Here is an 18,595-nt window from a genome sequence, read left to right on the forward strand (position 1 = left end):
TCCAGAAAATGATGTCATGGCTTTAGAAGCTTCTGATAGGCTAATTGACATCATTTGAGTCAATTGGAGGTGTACCTGTGGATGTATTTCAAGACCTACCTTCAAACTCAGTGCCTCTTTGCTTGACATCATGGGAAAATCAAAAGAAACCAGCCAAGACCTCAGAAAAGAAATTGTAGACCTCCACAAGTCTGGCTCATCCTTGGGAGCAATTTCCCAACACCTGAAGGTACCACGTTCATCTGTACAAACAATACTACGCAAGTATAAACACCATGGGACCACGCAGCCGTCATACCACTCAGGAAGGAGACGCGTTCTGTCTCCTAGAGATTAACGTACTTTGGTGCGAAAAGTGCAAATCAATCCCAGAACAACAGCAAAGGACCTTGTGAAGATGCTGGAGGAAACAGGTACAAAAGTATCTATATCCACAGTAAAACGAGTCCAATATCGACATAACCTGAAAGGCCGCTCAGCAAGGAAGAAGCCACTGCTCCAAAACCGCCATAAAAAAGCCAGACTACGGTTTGCAACTGCACATGGGGACAAAGATCGTACTTTTGGAGAAATGTCCTCTGGTCTGATGAAACGAAAATAGCTTGGCCATAATGACCATCGTTATGTTTGGAGGAAAAAGGGGGAGGCTTGCAAGTCGAAGAACACCATCCCAACCATGAAGCACGGGGGTGGCAGCATCATGTTGTGGGGGTGCTTTGCTGCAGGAGGGTCTGGTGCACTTCACAAAATAGATGGCAAGAAGAGAAAGCAAAATTATGTGGATATATTGAAGCAACATCTCAAGACATCAGTCAGGAAGGTAAAGCTTGGTCACAAATGGGTCTTCCAAATGGACAATGACCCCAAGCATACTTCCAAAGTTGTGGCAAAATGACTTAAGGACAACAAAGTCAAGGTATTGGAGTGGCCGTCACAAAGCCCTGACCTCAATCCTACAGAAATGTGTGGGCAGAACTGAAAAAGTGTGTGCGAGCAAGGAGGCCTACAAACCTGACTCAGTTACACCAGCTCTGTCAGGAGGAATGGGCCAAAATTCACCCAACTTATTGTGGGAAGCTTGTGGAAGGCTACCCGAAACGTTTGACCCAAGTTAAACAATTTAAAGGCAATGCTACCAAATACTAATTGAGTGTATGTAAACTTCTGACCCACTGGGAATGTGATGAAAGAAATAAAAGCTGAAATAAATCATTCTCTCTACTATTATTCTGACATTTCACATTCTTAAAATAAAGTGGTGATCCTAACTGACCTAAGACAGGACATTTTTACTAGGATTAAATGTTAGGAATTGTGAAAATCTGAGTTTAAATTTATTTGGCTAAGGTGTATGTAAACTTCCCACTTCTACTGTATAATGTTGCAAGAGCACATTTTTCACTGGCTGTCCACTGGTTTCAAAAACAATGATCGAATGGCAGCTTAAACTTCTTGAATTCAACCACAATCTGTAAGGCCCAAATAGCTAAATGAGAGAGCAGCAGTGTGATTCACGTCAATGTACTATGTAGATATCAATAATAAGTGTTATCCGTATCACCGTAGACTACACCACTGCTGTCATCCTTTACCTCCAAGCGTTTATTCAAGTTGGATCATCTTTGGTTGCCGACAGCAGCCGCACCATTGGAAGACATAGCTTGGACTGTAGCCTACAAAAACCTATACCTGCTCTTCTCCTGCGATCCATCAAACACATTTGATGTGTCATCATAGTGGTCTCTGATTGGTGGTCAGACTCGCTCAGGTGGAACAAACTTAAACTTGCGTCTGTTTTGATGATTTAAACTGATTTAAAATGTCATTGAGAAAACAGAGAAGTTTCAAATACTTTTTTCTCTCGCAAACATCCTTTCTGAATTTAAAAGTAATCCTCGAAGTACTCCTCTAGTTTTTGTAAAGTATCTGTAATCTGATTACAATATATTTGCTGGTAAAGTAACGGATTACAGTTACCGGGTTTTTGTAAACCCTTACATGTAATCCGTTACTACCCAACCCTGCCTGTTTGCAATCCTTTTAGCTTTGCTAGCTACACTACATGACCAAAAGTATGTGGACACCTACCTGCTAGTTGAACATCTCATTCCAAAATCATGGACATTAATATGGAGTTGGTCCACCATTCGCTGCTATAACAGCCTCCACTCTTCTGGGAAGGCTTTCCACTAGATGTTGGATCATCACTGCTATAACAGCCTCCACTCTTCTGGGAAGGCTTTCCACTAGATGTTGGATCATCACTGCTATAACAGCCTCCACTCTTCTGGGAAGGCTTTCCACTAGATGTTGGATCATTGCTGCTATAACAGCCTCCTCTCTTCTGGGAAGGCTTTCCACTAGATGTTGGAACATTGCTGCAGGGACTTGCTTCCATTCAGCCACCAGAGCATTAGTGAGGTCGGGTGCTGATGTTGGGTGATTAAGCCTGGCTTGAAGTCGGCGTTCCAATTCATCCCAAAGGTGTTCGATGGTGTTGAGGTCAGGGCCCTGTGCAGGCCAGTCAAGTTCTTCTACACCGATCTCGACAAACCATTTCTGTATGGACCTGTAAGGGCTCATCTTGAGACTCTCTGTGACTGGGTAAGGGCTCATCTTGAGACTCTGTGACTGGGTAAGGGCTCATCTTGAGACTCTGTGACTGGGTAAGGGCTCATCTTGAGACTCTCTGTGACTGGGTAAGGGCTCATCTTGAGACTCTGTGACTGGGTAAGGGCTCATCTTGAGACTCTGTGACTGGGTAAGGGCTCATCTTGAGACTCTGTGACTGGGTAAGGGCTCATCTTGAGACTCTGTGACTGGGTAAGGGCTCATCTTGACTCTGTGACTGGGTAAGGGCTCATCTTGAGACTCTGTGACTGGGTAAGGGCTCATCTTGAGACTCTGTGACTGGGTAAGGGCTCATCTTGAGACTCTGTGACTGGGTAAGGGCTCATCTTGAGACTCTCTGTGACTGGGTAAGGGCTCATCTTGAGACTGTGACTGGGTAAGGGCTCATCTGTGACTGGGTAAGGGCTCATCTTGAAACTGTGACTGGGTAAGGGCTCATCTTGAGACTGTGTGTGACTGGGTAAGGACTCATCTTGAGACTCTCTGTGACTGGGTAAGGGCTCATCTTGAGACTCTCTGTGACTGGGTAAGGGCTCATCTTGAGACTCTCTGTGACTGGGTAAGGGCTCATCTTGAGACTCTCTGTGACTGGGTAAGGGCTCATCTTGAGACTCTGTGACTGGGTAAGGGTTCATCTTGAGACTCTGTGACTGGGTAAGGGCTCATCTTGAGACTCTCTGTGACTGGGTAAGGGCTCATCTTGAGACTGTGTGACTGGGTAAGGGCTCATCTGTGACTGGGTAAGGGCTCATCTGTGACTGGGTAAGGGCTCATCTTGAGACTCTCTGTGACTGGGTAAGGGCTCATCTTGAGACTCTCTGTGACTGGGTAAGGGCTCATCTTGAGACTGTCTGTGACTGGGTAAGGGCTCATCTTGAGACTGTCTGTGACTGGGTAAGGGCTCATCTTGAGACTCTCTGTGACTGGGTAAGGGCTCATCTTGAGACTCTCTGTGACTGGGTAAGGGCTCATCTTGAGACTCTGACTGGGTAAGGGCTCATCTTGAGACTGTCTGTGACTGGGTAAGGGCTCATACAGTAATATAAATCAGGAACCACAGAGTTACAAAACACAGTGTTTAATAAAGCAGAAAAAAAACTGGACAAATCATTGACTTCCTTTCCACAGTACAGCGTGTGTAATGTAGAGCCTGCTGGGTTTGTTGTAGCAGTTTGATGGTGTAGATGTTCTAACAGCATCAGTCTCCATCTCTACATATCTTCTACGCTCCACTTGTAGGCCATCTCCTGCACAGCCTTCTTATCAGCCATCCTGGTGTATCGCTTCTGTTCAAAACCATTCGACCTGACACACACACACACACACACACACACACACACACACACACACACACACTCGTTATTACAGATACAATAATATGGGCGAGCAAAAAAAACAAATTAGAGTAATTACATATTAATGATAATGTTAATTATATATTATAATGATAATTATATATTATGTTAATTCTAATGATATATTATAATGATAATGTTAATTATATATTATGTTAATTCTAATGATATATTATAATGATAATGTTAATTATATATTATGTTAATTGTAATTATATATTATAATGTTAATTCTAATGATACATTTTATTAATTGTAATTATATATGATAAAGCTAATTATGTATCAACGTGGCGCTACACACACAGACCCCCCCCCATCACACACACACCCCCCCCCATCACACAGCCCCCCCCCCATCACACACACACACACACACAGACCCCCCCATCACACAGACCCCCCCATCACACACACACACACAGACCCCCCCCCCATCACACACACAGACCCCCCCCCAATCACACAGACCCCATCACACACACAGACCCCCCCCCCAATCACACAGACCCCATCACACACACAGACCCCCCCCCCATCACACAGACCCCCCCCCCATCACACAGACCCCCCCCCCCCCCCCCCCCCATCACCCAGACCCCCCCCCCATCAGCCAGGGGGTGAGAGCTGTACCTGTCCACTCCATCCCAACGGTAGCCTGGTGGAATGTTAAAGCGGTTTGGGGGCGGAGCCGGGCCTTTGTAACGAGGCTTCTCTGTAAACAACAACAACAACAACAACAGGAAGTGTCAGAGAGATTCATCCTGATTGGCCGAGGAGGGTTGGGAACCTGTGGTACATCACAAGTAGAATGTTAAGATTTGTAGCATGTTAACCCTTCACACAACCAGGGGTTCAAACCAGTACAGGCCACTCTGGAACTCTGATACCAGACAGAAACCAAGAACACAACATTATTTACCTTCTATATAGATTTTCAAATAACTGCTGTTTTTCTGGCCATCATCGAGGAGAGAAAAAAAGCAGTCCCCAAAATGAATCGGTGCGGCATTCTGCTGAACGTTGAAATCCCGAAGTGGCCCTAGAGCCACAATACCCTCCCTCCTCTCCCCCCTCCTCTCCTCCCCCTCCTCTCCCCTCTCCTCCCCCCACATACCTTTGACTCCTCGTAGTTTCTTGTCTCGGTCCTTCTTGCGTCTCATCATGGCCAACATGGGGTCTCCCTCTCTCTCCTGCTCTCTCAACATCCTGTCCAGGTCCTGGTCATTACAGGACCGTGCTAGAGGCTTCTGGGATTCCCTCAGCGCATCCTCAACATTCTGCTGCTGCATCTGGCCCTGGGCCACACTACACACACACACACACACACACACGTAGATGACATAGACAGACTGACCAGGTGAAAGCCCTTTTTGATGTCACTTGTTCAATCCAGAGTGTGAGATTGCAAGAGTGTGTAAAGCTGTCATCAAGGCAAAGGGTGGCTACTTTGAAGAGTTTCAAATATAAATTATATTTTGATTTGTTTTAACACTTTTTTGGTTACTACATGATTCCATAATGTGTTATTTCATAGTTTTGATGTCTTCACTATTATTCTACATTGTAGAAAATAGATAAAAATAAATATACACTCATACTATACATATCCACACACTCTCTCTCACCCTTTCCCCCACTGAGCATATTTAAGGTCTTTCTCTGCCTTCTCTCCTGCCATCCTCCTCTGCTCCTCTCTCTCTGTCTCGATGTCTCTCCGCTTCCCACTCTTATCTCTGAACACAGTCTCCGCATTACGAGACGCATCTGCAGGAGAGAGACAAAACAGACGGATTAGTATAATATACCACATAGCATTACAACTAGCTAACGCTACCTAGCGCTAGCTAACACTACCTAGCGAGTGGAGGAGACCAGCGCTAGCTAACACTACCTAGTGAATGGAGGAGGTTGGGCAGACTAGCGCTAGCTAACACTACCTAGTGAATGGAGGAGGTTGGGCAGACTAGCGCTAGCTAACACTACCTAGTGAATGGAGGAGGTTGGGCAGACTAGCGCTAGCTAACACTACCTAGTGAGTGGAGGAGACTAGCGCTAGCTAACACTACCTAGTGAGTGGAGGAGACTAGCGCTAGCTAACACTACCTAGTGAGTGGAGGAGACTAGCGCTAGCTAACACTACCTAGTGACTGGTGGTGTACTATAGTAACATACAGCGGGAGGGTGTGTGTGTGGTGTACTATAGTAACATACAGCGGGAGGGTGTGTGTGTGTGGTGTACTATAGTAACATACAGCGGGAGGGTGTGTGTGTGTGGTGTACTATAGTAACATACAGCGGGAGGGTGTGTGTGTGTGGTGTACTATAGTAACATACAGCGGGAGGGTGTGTGTGTGTGGTGTACTATAGTAACATACAGCGGGAGGGTGTGTGTGTGTGGTGTACTATAGTAACATACAGCGGGAGGGTGTGTGTGTGTGGTGTACTATAGTAACATACAGCGGGAGGGTGTGTGTGTGGTGTACTATAGTAACATACAGCGGGAGGGTGTGTGTGTGTGGTGTACTATAGTAACATACAGCGGGAGGGTGTGTGTGTGGTGTACTATAGTAACATACAGCGGGAGGGTGTGTGTGTGTGGTGTACTATAGTAACATACAGCGGGAGGGTGTGTGTGTGTGGTGTACTATAGTAACATACAGCGGGAGGGTGTGTGTGTGTGGTGTACTATAGTAACATACAGCGGGAGGGTGTGTGTGTGTGGTGTACTATAGTAACATACAGCGGGAGGGTGTGTGTGTGTGGTGTACTATAGTAACATACAGCGGGAGGGTGTGTGTGTGTGGTGTACTATAGTAACATACAGCGGGAGGGTGTGTGTGTGTGGTGTACTATAGTAACATACAGCGGGAGGGTGTGTGTGTGGTGTACTATAGTAACATACAGCGGGAGGGTGTGTGTGTGGTGTACTATAGTAACATACAGCGGGAGGGTGTGTGTGTGGTGTACTATAGTAACATACAGAGGGAGGGTGTGTGTGTGTGGTGTACTATAGTAACATACAGCGGGAGGGTGTGTGTGTGTGGTGTACTATAGTAACATACAGCGGGAGGGTGTGTGTGTGTGGTGTACTATAGTAACATACAGCGGGAGGGTGTGTGTGTGTGGTGTACTATAGTAACATACAGCGGGAGGGTGTGTGTGTGTGGTGTACTATAGTAACATACAGCGGGAGGGTGTGTGTGTGTGGTGTACTATAGTAACATACAGCGGGAGGGTGTGTGTGTGTGGTGTACTATAGTAACATACAGCGGGAGGGTGTGTGTGTGTGGTGTACTATAGTAACATACAGCGGGAGGGTGTGTGTGTGTGGTGTACTATAGTAACATACAGCGGGAGGGTGTGTGTGTGTGGTGTACTATAGTAACATACAGCGGGAGGGTGTGTGTGTGTGGTGTACTATAGTAACATACAGCGGGAGGGTGTGTGTGTGTGGTGTACTATAGTAACATACAGCGGGAGGGTGTGTGTGTGGTGTACTATAGTAACATACAGCGGGAGGGTGTGTGTGTGGTGTACTATAGTAACATACAGCGGGAGGGTGTGTGTGTGTGGTGTACTATAGTAACATACAGCGGGAGGGTGTGTGTGTGTGGTGTACTATAGTAACATACAGCGGGAGGGTGTGTGTGTGGTGTACTATAGTAACATACAGCGGGAGGGTGTGTGTGTGGTGTACTATAGTAACATACAGCGGGAGGGTGTGTGTGTGTGGTGTACTATAGTAACATACAGAGGGAGGGTGTGTGTGTGGTGTACTATAGTAACATACAGCGGGAGGGTGTGTGTGTGTGGTGTACTATAGTAACATACAGCGGGAGGGTGTGTGTGTGTGGTGTACTATAGTAACATACAGCGGGAGGGTGTGTGTGTGGTGTACTATAGTAACATACAGCGGGAGGGTGTGTGTGTGGTGTACTATAGTAACATACAGCGGGAGGGTGTGTGTGTGGTGTACTATAGTAACATACAGCGGGAGGGTGTGTGTGTGTGGTGTACTATAGTAACATACAGCGGGAGGGTGTGTGTGTGGTGTACTATAGTAACATACAGCGGGAGGGTGTGTGTGTGTGGTGTACTATAGTAACATACAGCGGGAGGGTGTGTGTGTGGTGTACTATAGTAACATACAGCGGGAGGGTGTGTGTGTGGTGTACTATAGTAACATACAGAGGGAGGGTGTGTGTGTGGTGTACTATAGTAACATACAGCGGGAGGGTGTGTGTGTGTGGTGTACTATAGTAACATACAGCGGGAGGGTGTGTGTGTGTGGTGTACTATAGTAACATACAGCGGGAGGGTGTGTGTGTGTGGTGTACTATAGTAACATACAGCGGGAGGGTGTGTGTGTGGTGTACTATAGTAACATACAGCGGGAGGGTGTGTGTGTGTGGTGTACTATAGTAACATACAGCGGGAGGGTGTGTGTGTGTGGTGTACTATAGTAACATACAGCGGGAGGGTGTGTGTGTGTGGTGTACTATAGTAACATACAGCGGGAGGGTGTGTGTGTGTGGTGTACTATAGTAACATACAGCGGGAGGGTGTGTGTGTGTGTGGTGTACTATAGTAACATACAGCGGGAGGGGGTGTGTGTGTGGTGTACTATAGTAACATACAGCGGGAGGGTGTGTGTGTGTGGTGTACTATAGTAACATACAGCGGGAGGGAGGGTGTGTGTGTGGTGTACTATAGTAACATACAGCGGGAGGGTGTGTGTGTGTGGTGTACTATAGTAACATACAGCGGGAGGGGTGTGTGTGTGTGGTGTACTATAGTAACATACAGCGGGAGGGTGTGTGTGTGTGGTGTACTATAGTAACATACAGCGGGAGGGTGTGTGTGTGTGGTGTACTATAGTAACATACAGCGGGAGGGTGTGTGTGTGGTGTACTATAGTAACATACAGCGGGAGGGTGTGTGTGTGGTGTACTATAGTAACATACAGCGGGAGGGTGTGTGTGTGTGGTGTACTATAGTAACATACAGCGGGAGGGTGTGTGTGTGTGGTGTACTATAGTAACATACAGCGGGAGGGTGTGTGTGTGTGGTGTACTATAGTAACATACAGCGGGAGGGTGTGTGTGTGTGGTGTACTATAGTAACATACAGCGGGAGGGTGTGTGTGTGTGGTGTACTATAGTAACATACAGCGGGAGGGTGTGTGTGTGGTGTACTATAGTAACATACAGCGGGAGGGTGTGTGTGTGTGGTGTACTATAGTAACATACAGCGGGAGGGTGTGTGTGTGTGGTGTACTATAGTAACATACAGCGGGAGGGTGTGTGTGTGTGGTGTACTATAGTAACATACAGCGGGAGGGTGTGTGTGTGTGGTGTACTATAGTAACATACAGCGGGAGGGTGTGTGTGTGTGGTGTACTATAGTAACATACAGCGGGAGGGTGTGTGTGTGTGGTGTACTATAGTAACATACAGCGGGAGGGTGTGTGTGTGTGGTGTACTATAGTAACATACAGCGGGAGGGTGTGTGTGTGGTGTACTATAGTAACATACAGCGGGAGGGTGTGTGTGTGGTGTACTATAGTAACATACAGCGGGAGGGTGTGTGTGTGGTGTACTATAGTAACATACAGCGGGAGGGTGTGTGTGTGGTGTACTATAGTAACATACAGCGGGAGGGTGTGTGTGTGGTGTACTATAGTAACATACAGCGGGAGGGTGTGTGTGTGTGGTGTACTATAGTAACATACAGCGGGAGGGTGTGTGTGTGTGGTGTACTATAGTAACATACAGCGGGAGGGTGTGTGTGTGTGGTGTACTATAGTAACATACAGCGGGAGGGTGTGTGTGTGGTGTACTATAGTAACATACAGCGGGAGGGTGTGTGTGTGGTGTACTATAGTAACATACAGCGGGAGGGTGTGTGTGTGGTGTACTATAGTAACATACAGCGGGAGGGTGTGTGTGTGGTGTACTATAGTAACATACAGCGGGAGGGTGTGTGTGTGTGGTGTACTATAGTAACATACAGCGGGAGGGTGTGTGTGTGTGGTGTACTATAGTAACATACAGCGGGAGGGTGTGTGTGTGTGGTGTACTATAGTAACATACAGCGGGAGGGTGTGTGTGTGGTGTACTATAGTAACATACAGCGGGAGGGTGTGTGTGTGGTGTACTATAGTAACATACAGCGGGAGGGGTGTGTGTGTGGTGTACTATAGTAACATACAGCGGGAGGGTGTGTGTGTGTGGTGTACTATAGTAACATACAGCGGGAGGGTGTGTGTGTGGTGTACTATAGTAACATACAGCGGGAGGGTGTGTGTGTGGTGTACTATAGTAACATACAGCGGGAGGGTGTGTGTGTGTGGTGTACTATAGTAACATACAGCGGGAGGGTGTGTGTGTGTGGTGTACTATAGTAACATACAGCGGGAGGGTGTGTGTGTGGTGTACTATAGTAACATACAGCGGGAGGGTGTGTGTGTGTGGTGTACTATAGTAACATACAGCGGGAGGGTGTGTGTGTGTGGTGTACTATAGTAACATACAGCGGGAGGGTGTGTGTGTGTGGTGTACTATAGTAACATACAGCGGGAGGGTGTGTGTGTGTGGTGTACTATAGTAACATACAGCGGGAGGGTGTGTGTGTGTGGTGTACTATAGTAACATACAGCGGGAGGGTGTGTGTGTGGTGTACTATAGTAACATACAGCGGGAGGGTGTGTGTGTGGTGTACTATAGTAACATACAGCGGGAGGGGTGTGTGTGTGGTGTACTATAGTAACATACAGCGGGAGGGTGTGTGTGTTGGTGTACTATAGTAACATACAGCGGGAGGGTGTGTGTGTGTGGTGTACTATAGTAACATACAGCGGGAGGGTGTGTGTGTGTGGTGTACTATAGTAACATACAGCGGGAGGGTGTGTGTGTGGTGTACTATAGTAACATACAGCGGGAGGGTGTGTGTGTGGTGTACTATAGTAACATACAGCGGGAGGGTGTGTGTGTGTGGTGTACTATAGTAACATACAGCGGGAGGGTGTGTGTGTGTGGTGTACTATAGTAACATACAGCGGGAGGGTGTGTGTGTGGTGTACTATAGTAACATACAGCGGGAGGGTGTGTGTGTGTGGTGTACTATAGTAACATACAGCGGGAGGGTGTGTGTGTGTGGTGTACTATAGTAACATACAGCGGGAGGGTGGTGTGTGTGGTGTACTATAGTAACATACAGCGGGAGGGTGTGTGTGTGGTGTACTATAGTAACATACAGCGGGAGGGTGTGTGTGTGTGGTGTACTATAGTAACATACAGCGGGAGGGTGTGTGTGTGGTGTACTATAGTAACATACAGCGGGAGGGTGTGTGTGTGTGGTGTACTATAGTAACATACAGCGGGAGGGTGTGTGTGTGTGTGGTGTACTATAGTAACATACAGCGGGAGGGAGGGTGTGTGTGGTGTACTATAGTAACATACAGCGGGAGGGTGTGTGTGTGTGGTGTACTATAGTAACATACAGCGGGAGGGTGTGTGTGTGGTGTACTATAGTAACATACAGCGGGAGGGTGTGTGTGTGGTGTACTATAGTAACATACAGCGGGAGGGTGTGTGTGTGTGTGGTGTACTATAGTAACATACAGCGGGAGGGAGGGTGTGTGTGTGGTGTACTATAGTAACATACAGCGGGAGGGTGTGTGTGTGTGGTGTACTATAGTAACATACAGCGGGAGGGAGGGTGTGTGTGTGGTGTACTATAGTAACATACAGCGGGAGGGTGTGTGTGTGTGGTGTACTATAGTAACATACAGCGGGAGGGTGTGTGTGTGTGTGGTGTACTATAGTAACATACAGCGGGAGGGTGTGTGTGTGTGGTGTACTATAGTAACATACAGCGGGAGGGTGTGTGTGTGTGGTGTACTATAGTAACATACAGCGGGAGGGTGTGTGTGTGGTGTACTATAGTAACATACAGAGGGAGGGTGTGTGTGTGGTGTACTATAGTAACATACAGAGGGAGGGTGTGTGTGTGTGGTGTACTATAGTAACATACAGAGGGAGGGTGTGTGTGTGTGGTGTACTATAGTAACATACAGCGGGAGGGTGTGTGTGTGTGGTGTACTATAGTAACATACAGCGGGAGGGTGTGTGTGTGTGGTGTACTATAGTAACATACAGCGGGAGGGTGTGTGTGTGTGGTGTACTATAGTAACATACAGCGGGAGGGTGTGTGTGTGTGGTGTACTATAGTAACATACAGCGGGAGGGTGTGTGTGTGTGGTGTACTATAGTAACATACAGCGGGAGGGTGTGTGTGTGGTGTACTATAGTAACATACAGCGGGAGGGTGTGTGTGTGTGGTGTAGTATAGTAACATACAGCGGGAGGGTGTGTGTGTGTGGTGTACTATAGTAACATACAGCGGGAGGGTGTGTGTGTGTGGTGTACTATAGTAACATACAGCGGGAGGGTGTGTGTGTGTGGTGTACTATAGTAACATACAGCGGGAGGGTGTGTGTGTGTGGTGTACTATAGTAACATACAGCGGGAGGGTGTGTGTGTGGTGTACTATAGTAACATACAGCGGGAGGGTGTGTGTGTGGTGTACTATAGTAACATACAGCGGGAGGGTGTGTGTGTGGTGTACTATAGTAACATACAGCGGGAGGGTGTGTGTGTGGTGTACTATAGTAACATACAGCGGGAGGGTGTGTGTGTGGTGTACTATAGTAACATACAGCGGGAGGGTGTGTGTGTGTGGTGTACTATAGTAACATACAGCGGGAGGGTGTGTGTGTGTGGTGTACTATAGTAACATACAGCGGGAGGGTGTGTGTGTGTGGTGTACTATAGTAACATACAGCGGGAGGGTGTGTGTGTGGTGTACTATAGTAACATACAGCGGGAGGGTGTGTGTGTGGTGTACTATAGTAACATACAGCGGGAGGGTGTGTGTGTGGTGTACTATAGTAACATACAGCGGGAGGGTGTGTGTGTGGTGTACTATAGTAACATACAGCGGGAGGGTGTGTGTGTGTGGTGTACTATAGTAACATACAGCGGGAGGGTGTGTGTGTGTGGTGTACTATAGTAACATACAGCGGGAGGGTGTGTGTGTGTGGTGTACTATAGTAACATACAGCGGGAGGGTGTGTGTGTGGTGTACTATAGTAACATACAGCGGGAGGGTGTGTGTGTGGTGTACTATAGTAACATACAGCGGGAGGGTGTGTGTGTGGTGTACTATAGTAACATACAGCGGGAGGGTGTGTGTGTGTGGTGTACTATAGTAACATACAGCGGGAGGGTGTGTGTGTGGTGTACTATAGTAACATACAGCGGGAGGGTGTGTGTGTGGTGTACTATAGTAACATACAGCGGGAGGGTGTGTGTGTGTGGTGTACTATAGTAACATACAGCGGGAGGGTGTGTGTGTGTGGTGTACTATAGTAACATACAGCGGGAGGGTGTGTGTGTGGTGTACTATAGTAACATACAGCGGGAGGGTGTGTGTGTGTGGTGTACTATAGTAACATACAGCGGGAGGGTGTGTGTGTGTGGTGTACTATAGTAACATACAGCGGGAGGGTGTGTGTGTGTGGTGTACTATAGTAACATACAGCGGGAGGGTGTGTGTGTGTGGTGTACTATAGTAACATACAGCGGGAGGGTGTGTGTGTGTGGTGTACTATAGTAACATACAGCGGGAGGGTGTGTGTGTGGTGTACTATAGTAACATACAGCGGGAGGGTGTGTGTGTGGTGTACTATAGTAACATACAGCGGGAGGGTGTGTGTGTGGTGTACTATAGTAACATACAGCGGGAGGGTGTGTGTGTGGTGTACTATAGTAACATACAGCGGGAGGGTGTGTGTGTGTGGTGTACTATAGTAACATACAGCGGGAGGGTGTGTGTGTGTGGTGTACTATAGTAACATACAGCGGGAGGGTGTGTGTGTGGTGTACTGTAGTAACATACAGCGGGAGGGTGTGTGTGTGGTGTACTATAGTAACATACAGCGGGAGGGTGTGTGTGTGTGGTGTACTATAGTAACATACAGCGGGAGGGTGTGTGTGTGTGGTGTACTATAGTAACATACAGCGGGAGGGTGTGTGTGTGGTGTACTATAGTAACATACAGCGGGAGGGTGTGTGTGTGTGGTGTACTATAGTAACATACAGCGGGAGGGTGTGTGTGTGTGGTGTACTATAGTAACATACAGCGGGAGGGAGGGTGTGTGTGGTGTACTATAGTAACATACAGCGGGAGGGTGTGTGTGTGGTGTACTATAGTAACATACAGCGGGAGGGTGTGTGTGTGTGGTGTACTATAGTAACATACAGCGGGAGGGTGTGTGTGTGGTGTACTATAGTAACATACAGCGGGAGGGTGTGTGTGTGTGGTGTACTACAGTAACATACAGCGGGAGGGTGTGTGTGTGTGTGTGGTGTACTATAGTAACATACAGCGGGAGGGAGGGTGTGTGTGGTGTACTATAGTAACATACAGCGGGAGGGTGTGTGTGTGTGGTGTACTATAGTAACATACAGCGGGAGGGTGTGTGTGTGGTGTACTATAGTAACATACAGCGGGAGGGTGTGTGTGTGGTGTACTATAGTAACATACAGCGGGAGGGTGTGTGTGTGGTGTACTATAGTAACATACAGCGGGAGGGTGTGTGTGTGTGGTGTACTATAGTAACATACAGCGGGAGGGTGTGTGTGTGGTGTACTATAGTAACATACAGCGGGAGGGTGTGTGTGTGTGGTGTACTATAGTAACATACAGCGGGAGGGAGGGTGTGTGTGGTGTACTATAGTAACATACAGCGGGAGGGTGTGTGTGTGTGGTGTACTATAGTAACATACAGCGGGAGGGTGTGTGTGTGTGGTGTACTATAGTAACATACAGCGGGAGGGAGGGTGTGTGTGGTGTACTATAGTAACATACAGCGGGAGGGTGTGTGTGTGTGGTGTACTATAGTAACATACAGCGGGAGGGTGTGTGTGTGGTGTACTATAGTAACATACAGCGGGAGGGTGTGTGTGTGGTGTACTATAGTAACATACAGCGGGAGGGTGTGTGTGTGGTGTACTATAGTAACATACAGCGGGAGGGTGTGTGTGTGTGAGTCGTACCTTCTAGCGGCTGGTTGATCTTTTCTCGGCGTCGGTTCTCCTGCTGTTCTCTTCTTAGAACGTCCACTGATACCAGTCCTGCTGCGGCTCCTGACAGCATGTTCCGAGACTAACACACACACACACACACACACACACACACACACACACACACACACACACACACACACACACACACACACACACACACACACACACACACACACACACACACACACACACACACACACACACACACACACACACAGCGATGTTAGAATAGGCAAAGCCTACACAAAACATCTCTACCTAGCTACAGGGGCATGTTCAGCAGGACGCATTGTTTTTTGGAACGTTCAGATAGAAATATGCTATGTGGAACAAACATGCCTCTGACATGTAGAATAAGGCATTCATGTTGGCTCTATTCATGACATTTCTATCTGTAACATTCCACATTATTTGTCAACTGAACGTGGCCCAATACTTGAATTTCTGTGCCTGGTCCCTTCAGCTCCACACGCTCACTTGTGATTGGTCAGGCCTGCGAGGGGGGGAGAGGTCAGAGTCTGAGCCCCTCCCACCATGCGGTCGCCTCCTGGGGGGCGATTGGTCAGAATCACAGTTCTGCCCTCCCTTTCGCCTTCTCCTGGGCGGTGATTGGTCAGAATCAGAGGCCCTTCCCATCTGTGTCCTTTTCCTTGGAGGTGATTGGTCTGAGTCTGAGCCGGGCCCGTTCTGAGCCCGCCTCCTGGGTGGGGATTGGTCAGACCCTGAAGAGCGCTGGCCAACACGAGCAGACGACAAAGACTTAGCTTTTTTCCTGGACGGAGATGAATCTGAAGAAAAACATAGAAAATGACTTCAGAACTTAACCACACCAGGAACAATTAGGAACCAACAGGACCAAACAGAATTTGTCCAATATAAACTTTTTTTTTTTTTAAATCAGAAAACAATTTCCGTTTGGAGTAAAAGGGTTTCCGTTGCAAAACTGGTACTAAATGAATACACCCCAGGGTTTTATAGAGAGATTTGTCTGAATGGATGTTAACATGGACTGTATTCATTAGTCGCAAACTGTAGCAAAACGTTTTGCAACAGAAACCGTTTACTCCAAACAGAGAACAAAAAAAAAAATCTGAAAAAAAAAAAAAAGTGTTTCTATTGGACAGATTGAGGTTGGTCCTTCTCAGTTTGGTTCCAAGTGAATACACCTTTGAACTTGTCCAATAAGAAACACTGATTTCAGGGACAGAGGTTATGGGTCAGGTCTCACCTCTGCTGTGTGTCCTGTGGGGGGGTTGGGATGATGAGGGAGGAGGAATGCTAGGCTTCAGTCTACGAAGAGACGCATCGGGGGATTCATGTCCAATCCTCCTAGGCGGAGAGACGTCCGGCGAATCATGACGCTGCTTTCTGAGTGACAGGGGCTCTGGCGAATCATGACGCTGCTTTCTGAGTGACAGGGGCTCTGGCGAATCATGTCGCGTCTTTTTGATCAACAGGGGCTCTGGCGAATCGTGTCGAACTCTCTGTTCCTCCTCCTCCTCCGGGACCTCTTCATCAGCTGAGCAGAGACAATATATATATATATATATTAGTACACACACCATGCAGCAGACAACACCTGAGCGCACATCCGCTGCCTCACCTCCCATCACTCTCCATTTGTTGCTGGTCCTGAAGGCTTCCAGGCGTTTGATCTCATCTGGACGCTCGTCTATCACCTCAGCAACCTGACACACAATACAGAGCGAGAGACACAGGTGAGTGGATCAGAGCACTAGCTAGCCACTCTAAAGTGATGTTTATGGTAAAGGTCAGCCCAACTGAAAACAAAGTGATAGTGAAGTTAGCTAGTTATGTAGCATTATTTACCACTGGCGCCTCCTCCTCCTCTTCCTCCTCTTCGTTCCCCTTCTCCTCGTGGGTCAGCTGTTTCCAATCCACGTCGTCATCTACTATCTTCATCCTGCTCAGACCGAGTAACAGAGCGGTTAGAAACTACTGCCAAATAACAACAAGTTCACTTTTTTTATGCTAGCCAGATAGTTAACTAGCTACTGGAGTCGCCAACAGAGATGAAACTACAGCGAAACATCGACCAGTTAAGTTTGTTATGCTAGCCAGCTAACGTTATCACAGTGTAGTAGGGCTAGCAGGCTAACGTCGCTATGTAGCTAACGTTAGCTATCTGCCTGACTGTTTAACTCTATATTCCCCCGGTGATTTCACACCTACTCACCCCTTTCCTGTAGCTTTAATGCATTTCTTTTTAGCCTTCTTCTCCCTTGACTTCTTGGCGTCTCCATCTGCGGATAAATAACGTTTCAGATACTCGGATTTGGAGAGAGACGCTCCTTTACTGTCATTCGTGGACGCAGCCATTTTGAAAACAGTCCACCTACGTAGGGAACGGAGAGGACCGAGGGACAAACAGTGCAATGAACGTCACGAAATGCCGCGTTTTCTATTTTGTTTTGTCAATGAAGAGTAGACTTCATAAATATTCAGCCCTGGAAGAAATTAAGAGACAACTGCAAAATTATCAGTTTCTCTGGTTTTACTATTTATAGGTCTGTGTTTGGGTAAAATGAATATATTTATTTTATTCTATAAACTACTGACAACATTTCTCCCAAATAAAAATATAGTCATTTAGAGCATTTATTTGCAGAAAATGACAACTGGTCAAAAAAATAATAATAATATGCAGTGTTGTCAGACCTCGAATAATGCAAAGAAAATAAATTCATATTAATTTTTAAACAATACTAATGTTTTAACTTAGAAAGAGTTCAGAAATCAATATTTGTTGGAATAACCCTGGTGGGTGAGTGAGAAGGGGACCACAGCCCCTAAAAGTATTTTTAGGGACCATGACAGCGACACCAAAGCCAAGATGTGTGATGAAAATGTAACTGTTGATGACTGTTATATTACATCACTTCCTTAAATGATACGACTGCTCAAGACACACTGTGAAAAATACAACTTCAGTATCTATGTTGGCTGGACTTTAATTGGGAAGTTGTTGAGTTGACATGGACCTACTTCACTAACCCAAAGATTTTGCTCAATGGGAGTTGAATTTCACTTTTTAATTTTCTCAGTGAACTTTAAATATTGAACTTTGCTTTTGCAACACAAATAGCTGAGGAGAGAGATATTCATTTGCTGTGGCCCAGTGCACTACTTTTTGTGAGATTTTTATTTAAATGTATTAATATATTTTTTTTATTCTGATTTGTCAGGGGGTGCTGCAGCACACTCGGCACCCCTACTTCCCGAGGCTATGCCTCCAGCGCTGTGACAGGTTTGAAGAAAATAGATTTTCCATTTGTACCGTGTTTACCAATTTATTGTGTAACATTGTATCACGTTATTCAGCTCTTCATTGCTGTTGATACTATGTAATGCCTCAAATTGTAAATAAACTAATTAGACAGAAGTTACACTTCCTGTGTCTGTCAGGCTCCGTCGGGAGAGACCAGCCTCCCCTGT

At 46.8% G+C, this 18,595-nt stretch overlaps 1 protein-coding gene across 1 annotated transcript; it reads right to left on the reverse strand.

The window, feature by feature from the left end:
• Positions 1–3,693: 3,693 nt before the first annotated feature.
• bud13 (BUD13 homolog) lies at positions 3,694–17,490 on the reverse strand. Its single transcript, XM_045690317.2, has 10 exons — positions 17,337–17,490; positions 16,970–17,063; positions 16,743–16,827; positions 16,368–16,658; positions 15,617–15,927; positions 15,110–15,218; positions 5,615–5,753; positions 5,104–5,294; positions 4,620–4,701; positions 3,694–3,936 (listed from the first exon to the last, which is right to left on the reverse strand). The coding sequence occupies exons 1-10, from the start codon at positions 17,477–17,479 to the stop codon at positions 3,843–3,845; spliced, it is 1,539 nt and encodes a 512-aa protein (XP_045546273.1). The 5' UTR covers positions 17,480–17,490; the 3' UTR covers positions 3,694–3,842.
• Positions 17,491–18,595: the final 1,105 nt, after the last annotated feature.

This window comes from Salmo salar, chromosome 11, assembly GCF_965601325.2.
Source record: "Salmo salar chromosome 11, fSalSal1, whole genome shotgun sequence".
NCBI classification, from domain to species: Eukaryota; Metazoa; Chordata; class Actinopteri; order Salmoniformes; family Salmonidae; genus Salmo; species Salmo salar.